Here is a 13,471-nt window from a genome sequence, read left to right on the forward strand (position 1 = left end):
CAGTTCAAGATCTAGCCAGTACCAAATATAGATTTGTATTACTATCTTTTGAAGAAGTTACAAAATTATCTGTGGTAAAGTAATAGTGCTACCATTCATTTGTTCACTCATTCAAACACGTTTAGATGATGTTTTTTCTTCTATTGCTCACCAACTGTTTGATCTATTTCCAAATTCTCATAGACATTTTTCTTCTCTTTTGAAGACTGGAAATCATAAAAAACTGTCCATACCAGCTGCTTTGAGGTCATCTACATTTGTTGGCTGCAGGTGGAAATCTCCTTCACAGAGCCTGAAATAGAAGGTTGTAAAATCTGGCCTTTGAGGGAGCCAGACCAAACCAGCCTTTTGTATAATTTATCATCCACAGAACGTGTTAAGGTGCTTTTGATCTTTGAAGGCAATATCTTTCAAAGTGCTGTGGTGCTTGTGTGTGACCATTGGTCCTTTTCAGGAGTCCCAGTATCTTGCTGATTTCAATAGTGAGTGAAAGAATTTTTAAGATGGTACACTGATGACTCAGTTTAATAGAAAGGCTCTAGAACTTGCTGAAATCCAATTGTGAAGATCAAATGAGATAAAGTATGTGAATGGTGCCTTGAAAACAATAAATCACTAAGTAAACCTAAAGCAGTTTATTGTAATCATTTCCATCATTGTTGTATTTGTCAAATTCTTGATTTCACAGCGTATTGAATGTTCCACGCCTTCTGCCAGATTAAGGGTGGGCTTCTACCAAATATTTGCCATAAAGAGTGTTTTAAAATATATTCATATTTTTCTTTGCATTTACTCATACTCCTTTAAGTAATGTGCTATAGACACAGAACTAACCATTTGGTGTCACAAAAAATGTTGTGAAAATTTATAGGCTTTGGTTTATAGAGACTTGAAGAAGTTTTTCCACCTTTCTGGTATTTTATTCCTGTCAGTTTGCATTGCTTCTTTTCTTTTCCTCTCCTCCTCCGCCAGGTTTGGTTTTAAGCTTTGGATTCAAAGAAACCCCAAAGTCAAAACAAAATGGTCAGAACTGCTGACTCTTGTTTTGTAACCTTTTTTTAGTCTAGTATTCACAGGAAGAGAGGGTGCTGACCAGAACTTGGGCCTAACTTCACCCAAAATGTTGGCAAAGTTCAGGAACCTTTGAGTGAACTTGTGCCAAGTTAATGATATATAGCAAACTTCACCAGTTTTCCAAAAACATTTAAAATATAATTGCATGAATAATATCATCCTATAAAAAGTCAAGTTAGTACTTAACATTCAATACTAATCTGCTAGCTCTTTTTGATAAAAATAAAATAATAGTCTAATTTATATTTTGTATTAAATAGATTATTTTGTTTTTTTAAAGTATCAGGTAGATTTTGGAACTGCACATGTAAAATGTACTTGTGGCTTCATTACCTTAGCAGTTTCCTTTGAAGATCTGTAATTAAGAAAAAGAGGTATCCTAAAGTCATGCTTATCAAGTTTCATCTCAGGATTTTTATAGCTATGTTATCAACCTTCCAAAAGACTATTTTATAATGGAAATGCTGACAAATGTGATAATAAACACAAATCCAAGGGTCTTAATTGTATTATAGGTCTGCATGTAGGAATTAGGCATACTAGCAGAATATTTGGTTCAGTTTCCAGAACTTAATTTTGCCAAAATATGCTTTAACATTGGGCAACTAACTGTAATAGACGATCAGCCTAAATGACTCCTTGTTGATGGTAAGGGCTTCTGATTATTTTTAGATTCCTCAGAAAGCTTAATTATGTCTTTCAAATATGATTTCATTTAGGTCTTTTTATGGCTTACATGTCTGAATACCAATAGTAATCTGATAGCTATGGGGAACTTAGTTTGAGACCAAAAGGCAGTGTTCCATCATCAGTAGAGAGTATATAAATAAATCGCCTCCAAGCAACATCTCAGAGGGTATTTAGATTCTAAATGTTCAAATGACTTTAAGATTTCAAAAACAAATTATTTTAATTTTCCAGGAGTAACTGACACCATTAGGTCTTAAAAAAACCTGGTTGAAGTTACTGAAAAGTCAATATCTACTCATATTTCTATCAATGTTGGTTTAGGAGATAATAAACAGTAAAACTATTTTAATATAGTGGGTGTCACATACAAAAACCCTTGTATTAAAAATTAGCTGGGCGTGGTGGTACATGCCTGTAATCCCAGGTACTTGGGAGTCTGAGGCAGGAGAATCGCTTGAACCAGGGAGTTGGAAGTTGCAGTGAGCTGAGATGGCACCACTGCACTCCAGCCTGGTGACAGAGCGAGACTCCATCTCAAACAAACAAACAAACAAAAAACTTGTACTAAAGGTGCACTGATTTTATGCATCCTACATGAGGAAAACTAAAATTAAAATAATGCTTAGAAAAGTTGAGGGTCAGAATATGGAGGTACATTCCATTTAAGCTCAGGATGTGGATCATTTTATCTTATCTCTATTGGTATTTAATGAAAGGAATAAGTCAATCCCTTTCTATGTGACTCTTATCCTTACCTGGGTTCAAATTACTTTGAGTAAAATTATTATGGAAATATCTTAAAAGACTACATTTGAGGCAGTTCCTAAACATGTAAACTTACAAATAGCAAAGCATTTATAAACTGTTAAAGTTTTTTTTTAAGAAGGGTGGGTAATTCCTCTAGTGATAATAAGAAAATGACTTTTCATTTAGAAGTTTTTTAGGTATCATTTACTATCATGAAGAGGTATTCACTGGAGGAATGTTATTTGCTTACTAGGAACAAAATGTGTTAGAATATGAGGGAGAAGACTAAGGAAAACGGGTGGCTGTGCTTACTCCTCAGGACTTAGTAATGTTGATGGTCCCTGGTCTACACAATTTTGCTTTATTTCTGGTTTTCAAAACTGGTTCCTTCAACAAAATATTAAGAATTCCTAGATTGGAATTACTTTTTTTTTCTTTTTACTTATTCAACACTTTCAGATGATTTTTTTTAAAAAAGAATGATGTTTAATTTCTAGGAGAACTTGAATTGGTAGAAGAATAAGAAAAAACAACACTATGGGGTTTTGTTGTTTGGTGTTAGCTGTTTGTGTATTTTTTTCATTTAGCTGTTTATTCTGATGTTCTTGTGGTAGAGTTGGAAAAATTCTTGATAGAAAGACACAATAAAAATAATAATAAAAAAAATCTTGGGAATGGGGGCTCATTTGAGAACTAAGCCAGGCCCTATTGAAAGGAAAACTAAGAGAAGTTTTAAATATTCAAAGTACTAATGAATGGGCTGGGAAACAGGCAAATTCCTGCAATACTAGAGGGTGGGAGAGTGAACTGACAGAACCCACCAAGAAGGGAATCTGGCTATTTGTATCCACAAACTTGAATCCAGAAATTTCACTTCTAGGTATCAAATATTAGGAAATAATAATAGACAGAGAAGACATTTACAAGAATGCTCTTAGCAGCATCATTTATTTTTTTTTTAAGGAAATAGTTATCTATCTGTAAAGGGATGGTGTTGTGATACATGGATATGACAATAAGATATGGTAATCAAAATCACATTTGGATAATATTGAAAGTTAAGGGAAAACATTGCACCTTCTATAATGTCAAGTGGAAAAATATCAGTATCCCAAGGTATCTCAAATTAGTTAAATGTATTGAATTTATAACTGTACAGGGAAAAAAATACTGGAAATAAATAGATGAAAATGCTAACAGTATGGTAATGTGGAGTGATTCGAATTTTTTCTTTTTTGAAATTTTGTGTTCCAAAATTTCTAGGATGAGTATATGTTACTTATTAATGAAATGAATTCTCTTTCTGAAAACATAATTCAGAGAATTGTGTGTTCGCACAGGCCCCCGCCTATTCCTGTGCCTAATGAGGGGCGAAATAAAGTGTTGGAATCACTGGGGATTATCCTTTAGAATTACTGAATTTATGTTTATGTGGGCATTATTAAATCGGGTTCCTCTCCTCAGGTACCCACTCCTTTCTGAAATACCCCAGTTCTGGTACTAGCACGTCACCTAGAAGGAAGAATCCTGGAATGGCACGGGTCCAAACTGGAGGCGGCCTCTCAGCATGGACCCGCTTCAACCTCATCTGCATGGCAGTCGTTTTGCAAGGCGTCAGAAGGCATCTCTTCTTTGGACTTTTTGTCTGGTAGTCTCTAGAAGCCATTAGAGTGAAAGCTATCTTTCCTCCCTACAGCTAAAAACGTTAAAGTGAGCGCTCAGGCGGCCCTGCTCCTAGAAAGATCCAGGCACCTTCACATACTCCAACCCCTGGCCGGGGGGACAGTTGGAAACGCTGACTGGTGGCGAAGCTGCAGGGCACCCAAGGCCCCCTGCGACCCAGGAGTGACCCAAGTGCACTCGCCCCTTACTCTGGCCTGCGGCCTGAAGGCACTGGAACAGGGAAGCTGACGCTGCACTTAAGATGCAAAGCGTAGATTTGCACTCTGGCTAAGGCACTGAATGAACACCACTGTGGCCCTGGGACAAGGAGCCATGGTCCCTCTGGAATCAACCAGGTGAAGAGGGAGAGGGAGAAAGGAAGAGAGAGGGCTCGCGCGCGGGAGAGAGGAAGGGAGGGGAGGGAGAGGAAATGGAAGACAGCAAGGGTGTTCCTTCTCAGAGGTCCCACTTTGTCAGCAGTTCCCCTCGACTGCTCTGCCTTCCATGTTTCCTTCCCTCAGTTCCTGGACAAGCATCGGAGGACCAGACAGAACCCTCTGGCTACCAGCAAAGCTCGCATCCCCGCACCCTCGCGGCGTCTGCTCCAGAGCCTCCTCGCAGGCGCCTGCTGGAGCGCCTGCTGGGGATGGCGCACCACCGACTCTTGAGGCTTTTTAAAAAGTAAGAATTTCTACTTTATTATCTCTATGAAAAAAAAAAAGTAAAGAGGAGAGGTTAGATTCTATAGAAGCTCCAAAGTCTGCCATTTGCGAGGAGGGTTCTCTTCCCACCCACCTAGCCCACGGAAGCTCTTAGGAGCAGCCTGGACGGCCCGGACTCATCCTCTCGCGCTCTGACATCCCCGCTGGCCCCTGACCCCGACTTCACTTAGGGCGGTCGCATAGATATGAACTCTACAACAGCCACTCTGCTCGGGGACTTTAGGGATCTTACAATCTCGAAACCGACCTCCAGAAGGCCAGACGTTCTGTCTTGGGGCGTCCCTCCTGGCCCTTTAGCCTCACCCAGTACCCGGTCCTGACACACCCCAGCACTACCAGACCAGGAAGGGCAGACTCTCCCCACCCGGTTCAGCCGCTTTCCTTCTTCTCACAGCTCTCCAAGAGCTCGGTCATGAAGGAGATGTAGACGATGGCCAGGCGGAGGGTCTCGATCCGGGACAGCCTTTTCTCGTAAGCAAACGTGGGCACCTTCCTCCGCAGCTGGTCAAAGGCCTCGTTGAGGTTGAACATTCGCTTCCTTTCGCGGATGTTGGCGGCCTGGCGCTGGGCGTAGGTGATCACCCTTTTCCTCTTGGGGCGGCCTAATAGGGAGACGCCTCTCCCGCGCTCCTCTTCCTCCTCCTCTTCTCCGTCCCCCTGGTCCACTTCGCACTCCTCTTCTTCTGGGTCCCCCTCTTCAAACCGCGCCATCCTCCTGGGTCTTCCTTCTCGGAGCGCAAGGGCTGGATCCCCAAAGGAGACCCCGGGTGCGAAGTCGCAGAGGAGAGGGCGTCCCGGGGAGGCCAGGGACAGGTCTGCGACGAAGTCCAGCACCGTAGCGTCCACGCAGCTCTCTGGATAGGCCGCCATCGCTTCGGCTTGGCCCTGCCTCTCATCGGTTTTCCGCAGGGAGGGGCGAGGCTGCTGGTGGAGATTCTTAACAGCCTTGAATCTGATGGGGCACCATCACCGAAGGGCCAGGGAACATTAAATATTTATAACCGAGCTGATAACAGGATTAGTCGCACCGATAAGAAATGCTCTGACAACGTCCCTTCTCTCGAAGCTTATGGAAGATGACAAGCTTGAGCACGCATGGAAGACTCAAAGGGACAGGCCTCCAGTTCTGAGATCCTTTTCTCTGCGCCACCCGGGACAGTTCCTTGTTGGCAACAACCCCCAGCTCTTACCTGCTGTGCTTTTTGTGTCTGTCTTCAGCCCTGCAGCCAACTAATGTTCTCCGGGCTCCTTATCTCGTGTAGTTCTTTAATTTCGTGTTGGATTTTCAAAGCGAGGATGTTTTCCACGGCGATGGCTTCTCCTTGACTTCAGGATAGGAGTCTTGAATCTTGCCACCATCTGCCAATGGATGTGGAGCAAGTGCATGTGCTTTTAATGATGTCCTGAAGAGGGGCCCTGCCTGCCTGGGATCGAGGGGAGCTGTTTGTCTGGTATCCCAGTGCAGCGGCTGCTGAAAGGCAAGACCTTCCATTAGCTTAAGTAAGCATGGCAGGGGGGCCGAGAGTGCATTCCCCAGAGTCGCTGTTGGAACCGGCTTTCTTTTTCTTTCCAGGGCATCGCAAACAGCTCTCCTGCCACGTTACAAACCCTTGCTTCTAAAGTCTGTTTGGATGCAATCAGCCTAACAATTGAGATACTTGACTTTCCTTTCCCTACCTTTACCTCCTGCTCATATAAAATAGAGGATTTTATTCCAAGAGGAAACGTTATGACGGCAATAAAATGACAAATTTAAGCTCAGGACATTTTCTATGCTCGGGCTTTGCTGTATACCTTTCAGTGTGGGGGACAAAGCAAACTCTCCCCACAAACAAAACCACTTCAAGCTCTTTTCAGAAATGCGATTTGCCCTTGATAAGCCAAAGAGTCAATCAGTTCACCCTCTGCTGAGGAGTCTTCGGACTTTTAAATTGCGGATCGAGTATTTGTTCCTGAACAAAGAAAAAAACCTAACACTTCCATCTGGCTTATTTTCCTCATTGATTTGTATTGTCCTACAGTAAGATTTAAGAGCAGAAACAATGACTTATTGAATTATATTTAAAGGAGCTTTTTGATTATCGTTAGATCGTTGAGATAAGAAAGAGATTTTAAATTTGGCATAATAAAAATAAGAGTTTACTCATTTTATATTATCTCTAGTATCCCTAATATTTTAACAAAAGGGTCCTTTTTCTTTGTTTGTCAATAACTATATTTACTTAATTATTCAGTAATGTGTAAAGATTTATTTAAAAGACCCATTGGGTCAAAATGACAGATTAGAAGATAATTTTAAAGGTAGATTAGAAGAAATAGCCTAAAAAGATGAATGTGGAAACATCTCGGTTCAAAAGAGAACCGCCCAGGACATCAGTCCGTATTAAGGGGTAAGTTGTGGCTAAGATGGTTCACTCAGTACATTGGACAGCTCCCAGAAACCAGAAACCTCCTGTTTCTAACAGGTAATCTCAATTCATTTTCTTCTTCCTAGCCTCTCTCTGTGTAATCAGAACAGTATAACCTTGAATTCTTCTTCTTTTAACCCATTTGTGTCTGGTGTCTCTGGATCTTCTAAGAGATTTTATCTTCTTTTGCTTGTGTTTACTGTTCATTCTCCAGTTTGCATTGTGATAACTCAGGCAGAGAATAATTGAAATTTGTGATCCTGGAAGATGTTAATGAGAATAGATCTTTGGTTATTACTTAGTTGATTTTTGCTAAGCTTCTTTCAAAGGGAAGGCTGAAAAACAAAAACTCATAGGATTGTCAATAGTGGCTATGAAACTGGTAAATGGGAGAACTGATTTTTGTTTCAAAAAAGTAGTAACATGCTCTCTAACCCTTGTTTAAATTAATATGTTATTAAATATTGGGCAAATTTATTGTTGATTTTTAAATTATGTTAAATGCTTCTCAGTGACTTATTTTTTATTCATTTACAACCTATTTGCAAGTGTATTAAACACCTCAGTCAACTGAGAATCTAGTTTCACAATATAATACATTGGAGAACTTAATGAAGGAAAATATGGTTGATATTTAAATTTAAAATTTCAGAAAATGGGGGTCAGAAGCTTTCACAAGACTAAAGAGATAGTTTCATTGAACCAAACTCCTTTATGATTTTAGCCAAGGGAATGTATCTTTCTTCCTTTCCTCTCTTCCTTCCTTCTTTCCTTCCTTTCTTCCTTCCTTCCTTCCTTCCTTCCTTCCTTCCTTCCTTCCTTCCTTCCTCCCTCCCTCCTCCTCCCTCCATTCTTTTTTCTCTTCTTTTCTTTCTTTCTTTCTTTCTTTCTTTCTTTCTTTCTTTCTTTCTTTCTCTCTTTCTTTCTTTCTTTTCCTCTCTCTCTCTTTCAACAGAGTCTCACTCAGTCATTGAGGCTGGAGCACAATGCTACAATCATAGCTTACTGTGCCTCAGACTCCTGGGTTAAAGAAACTCTCCCACCTCAGCCTCCTGAGTACCCAGGACTGCAGGCACTGGCCACCTCATCAGGCTAAAGGTTTTGTTTTTTAGAGAGGAGGTCTAACTATTTTGCTCAGGCCTCAATCAATCCTCCCACCTTGGCCTCCCAAAGTGCTGAGATTACTGGCCTGAGCCACTGCACCTGGCAAAGAACGGAGATTTCAATAATTATATCTCAAAAGGAACTGTAGTAAAAGCAATGGAACCAGTGCCCAGAATTGGGTTGAAATACTTGTATTAAAGTATTAGGAATTTTTAAAATATCCTGATAGATACACCTACAGCAATTATTTTAAAATATATTCTTTTTTATTTCATCATAAAAATCCCAGGATAAACACTTCTGTTTATACCACCTTAATTTCTGTTTATCTTACAAGGTTGTAATCATGTTAATATAATTAAAGCAAAAAATGCTAAAATCTAAGTTATGAGGGTTTTTCATTTATAATTACAATTAGTTATATAAATTAACAATTATAGTTATTTCATTTATAATTATAATCAATTATAGGAATAACTGAAATTCTTTTTCTCTGCTTATTGTGAAATGGTCATTTTATTTTTAGAAGACTTTTGTGGGTATTTGGTTCCACAGTAAGTATACATGACAAAATCAGTAAATTTATAAAGTACCAATGGTGTTACAGTTCATCCTATTGGAAGGAATCATTATTTTCATTTCTAGATTTGAAAGTTAAGGGAGAGATGTTTTTTAAAAACTCAACTGAGGATTAAAAGAAGTTAAGTTCAACCTTGATTCCTCTGTGTTCTAGGCCTATAGTTTACAGTTATTCAGTGACCTATACGGAGGTATTTATAAAAAGTTCGAGAACTCCTTCACAAATTTTGCTCAAAATATTTCAAGGAATGATTATGAAATGGCAATCAGTTTTGCTTATTTGATTATCTAGTTTATTTCTATTGACCATTCCCATTAGACATAAAACATTTTGTTTATACTATTAAACTGTTCAGAATCAAAGAAAAAAAATGACCAAGAATAAAAAATGACCCATAATTATTGAATGAGCTGAAACCTGGGTTTAAGGGTGCTAAGGGGAGAAAGGTGGATAAACAAAGCATCCAGGGAGTAAAGCAAATATATAAATCCCCTCAATTTAAAAAACCCTGCCTTTCCTTTTTCATATCCCTTCCTCTGTTATTCTGGAAACATGAACTTCTAGGGCAAATAATAAAGATACGACAAAGGTAGATGTCTGTGATGATTGTAGGAGAAAGGCATAAGAAGTACTCCTTCCACTAACCTGGAGAAGAGAGCATTGTCTTCTCCCTATTCAATTTCAAATTATGTATGGCTGTGACCATGGCTGATTTAGAGATAGAGAAGAATATATATCCATTTATTTTGTGTTTTTTTTTCATTTCATATTTTAGGTAAACTTTTTTGAAGTTCAGTGTATATACTTCAAAATTCACAAATTATATATGTGCAGCTTTATGAATTTTCAGAGTGAACGTATCCATGAAGCCAGTGCCCAAATCAAGAAATGGAATGCCTTTTTGAAGTTTGAGGTAATGTAAAAACAGTTAAGTCTTAAATGTATAGCTCGAGACTATTTCACAAAGTAAGCACACCCACGTAACCAGCACACAAAACGGAAAATAAACATTACAAGCATCCCATATGACCTCCCCCACAATCTTCTGCCCATATTCAGTCATTAACCACTCCTCAAGGTATTGCTATCTGATTTCTGAAATTTTTGCCAATTTTTGAACATTCTATAAAAATAAATCATATTCTGTATACTCTTTTGTCTTTCAGTCAATATTTTATTTATGCAATTTGTGCATATCATTCTCATTGTTGAATAGTATTTCATGGTGTAAATATACCACTATTTATTTGTTCTTTCCTTTTCTTGTTGATGGACATTTGGATAGTTTCCAACTTTTAGTTACTACAAATAGAAGTATCATAGACATTATTGTACCTATCTTTTTGTGAGCACATTTATCCTTTCCTGTTTGGGATACACCTAGAATTGGAATAGATTATGCATATGCTCAGTTTTTTTTTTTTTAATTACACTTTAAGTTCTAGGGTACATGTGCACAACATGCAGGTTTGTTACATATGTATACATGTGCCATGTTGGTGTGCTGCACGCATTAACTCGTCATTTACATTAGGTATATCTCCTAATGCTATCCCTCCCCCCTCCCTCCCCAAAATAGGACCTGGTGTGTGATGTTCCCCTTCCTGTGTCCAAGTGATCTCATTGTTCAATTCCCACGTATGAGTGAGAACATGCGGTATTTGGATTTCTGTTCTTGCGATAGTTTGCTGAGAATGATGGTTTCCAGCTGCATCCATGTCCCTACAAAGGACAAGAACTCATTCTTCTTTATGGCTGCATAGTATTCCATGGTGTATATATGCCACATTTTCTTAATCCAGTCTGTCACTGATGGACATTTGGGTTGATTCCAAGTCTTTGCTATTGTGAATAGTGCCGCAATAAACATACGTGTGCATGTGTCTTTATAGCGTATATGCTCAGTTTTAATGGTTACTATAAAATTGTTTTCCAAAATGTTTGTAATAATTTACACTGTCACAAATGATATATTGGAGTTCCAATTTCTTCACATCCTCACCAATACTTGCAATTTTCTATCTTTTTAGTTTAAGCTGTCTTAAAGATGTGTATGAGTATCTCATTTCAGTTTTATTTTACATTTCCCTGATGATTAGTAAAATTGAGCACCATTTCATGTTGGCCAATTAGTTACTGACTCTTTAATAAAGTACTGCTCCACTGTTTTTTGGATTTTTCTAATTAAAAAAGTTGATTTGTATGAACATTCTGTGTATAAGTTTCATGTCAGATATATGTGATGTAAATATCTTCTCCCAACTCTGTGGCTTTCCTTTTCACTCTCGTTATGGTATATTTAAAAATTTCATTTATATTTTTTCCAATTTTTATGGTGGTAAAAGAGATATAATGTAAAGTTTATCACTTTACCTATTTTTAAGTGTACAGTTCGGTGGCATTAAATACATTCATAATATTGTGCAACCATCACCATAATCCATCCCAAGAACTCTTTTAATTTTATAAAGTGGAAACTTCATATTCATTAAAAAAGTAACTCCTCATCCTCCCCTTTCCTCAGCCCCTGGCAACCACCATTCTACTTTCTGTCTCTATAAATTTGACTACTCTAGGTAGCTCATACAAGTGGAATTATACAGTATTTGTCTTTTTGTGACTGGCTTATTTCACTTAGCACAATGTCCTAAAGAGTCATCTATATTTTAACACACATTAGAATTTCCTTTCTTTTTGGGGTTGAATGATATTCCATTGCATGTATATGCCACACTTCGTTTATCCATTCATCTGTTGATGGACACTTGGATTGCTTCCAGATTTTAGTTATTGTGAATAATGCTGCTATAAACATGGATATCCACAGATCACTTTGACACCCCGCTTTCAATTTTTTTTTTTTTTGGATGTGTCCCCAGAAGTGGAATTGCTAATAATATGGTAATTCCATTTTTAATTTAAAAAATAATTTTGTATTATTTAACTGACCTCTTTCTATCCTCCCCTCCCACTACCCTTCCAAGACTCTGAAAACCCACAATTCCATTCTCCACTTCATGAGTTTAACATTTTTGGCACCCACATATGAATAAGACCATGTGGTATTTTTCTGTGCCTGATTTATTTCATTTAACATAATGTCCTTCGGGCTCATTTGTGCTGCTGTCTAGTTTTAATTTTTTGAGGAACCACTAAACTGTTTTTCACAGTGGCTCTACCATTTTACATTCCCACCAACACTGTGCAAGGGTTCCAGTTACTCCACATCCTCACTAACACTTATTTTATATTTGTTTGTTTGTTTAGATAGTAGCCACCTTTATGGGTGTGAGTTTGTATCCTACTATAGCTTTGATTTGCATTTCCCTAATGATTAATGATGTTGAGGATCTTTTTATATGCCTATTGGCTATTTGTATATCTTTTTTTTTGAGAAATGTCTCTTCAGGTCTTTCACTCATTTTTGAATTGGGTTGTTTATTTCTTTTTTTCCAAGACCTTTACTGGACAGAAAGTTTCTATGATTTATTTTATGTATTATACATTTCAAAACCTTGTATATGTCTGAAAAATATTCTGAGAAAAATACTAATTGTTTCTTTATGTATATTTAAGTAAAAATAGCTCTCGATATATCCTGGATATCAATCTTTTATCAGATACATGATTTGCAAATACTTTTCTCATTCTGTAAGTTGTCTTTTTACTCTGTTAATGGTGTCTTTTGCTGGGCAAAAGTTTTACATTTTCATGAAGTCCAATTTGTCTATATTTTCTTTTTGCTTGTACCTTTGGTATCATATCTAAGAAATCACTGCCAAATCCTATATTGTAAATCTTTTACTTTTGTTTTGTTTTGTTTTGTTTTTTTATTTCTAAGAGGTTATAGTTTTAGGTCTTATGTTTAGGTCCTTGATCCATTTCGACTTAATTTTTGTATATAGTGTTAGGTAAGGGTCCAACTTCATTCTTTTATATGGGGATATGCAGTTTTCCTGGTTCTGTTTGTTAAAAACACTATCTTTTCTCTATTGAATGATTTTGGTATCCCTGTCAAAAATCATTTGACCATATATGTGAGGGTTTATTTCTGGGCATTCTATTCTATTTCATTGGTTTATTTGCCTGTCTTTATGCAAGAACCACATTGTTTTGTTTACTGTAGCTTTGTAGTAAATTTTGAAATCAGGAAGTATGAATCATTTAATATCTTTAGATGAAAAGAAGTTCTTAGTTTTAGTGTAGTCAAAATTATCATTTTTTACTCCTTAGTGTTATGTCATGTTTAAGAAATCTTAATATATTTTAACATCATGAAGATATTATTTTATGCTTTCTTCTAAAAGCCTGTTTTTTCTTTAACATTTAGAACTGTAACCAACCTAGAAATGATTTTTGTATGGTATGAGTAATAAAGGTGGTGGCCAAAATTTATTTGGTTTTCAATTGACCCAGAAACATTTACTGAAAAGACTATCATTTTTTAATTAAACTTACTCATTTTATGAAAATATTCCTAAACT

The 13,471-nt window shown here is 37.5% G+C and overlaps 2 protein-coding genes across 4 annotated transcripts in view; both read right to left on the minus strand.

The window, feature by feature from the left end:
• Positions 1–13,471, minus strand: part of LOC139362811 (small ribosomal subunit protein eS17-like) — a 227,386-nt gene that overhangs the window by 19,262 nt on the left and 194,653 nt on the right. The gene's annotated exons all lie outside the window — the stretch shown is intronic.
• On the minus strand, positions 3,500–5,824 carry LOC105475651 (Fer3 like bHLH transcription factor). Its single transcript, XM_071094916.1, has one exon. The coding sequence runs from the start codon at positions 5,763–5,765 to the stop codon at positions 5,265–5,267; it is 501 nt and encodes a 166-aa protein (XP_070951017.1). The 5' UTR covers positions 5,766–5,824; the 3' UTR covers positions 3,500–5,264.

The sequence above is a fragment of the Macaca nemestrina genome, chromosome 4 (genome assembly GCF_043159975.1).
Source record: "Macaca nemestrina isolate mMacNem1 chromosome 4, mMacNem.hap1, whole genome shotgun sequence".
NCBI lineage: Eukaryota > Metazoa > Chordata > Mammalia > Primates > Cercopithecidae > Macaca > Macaca nemestrina.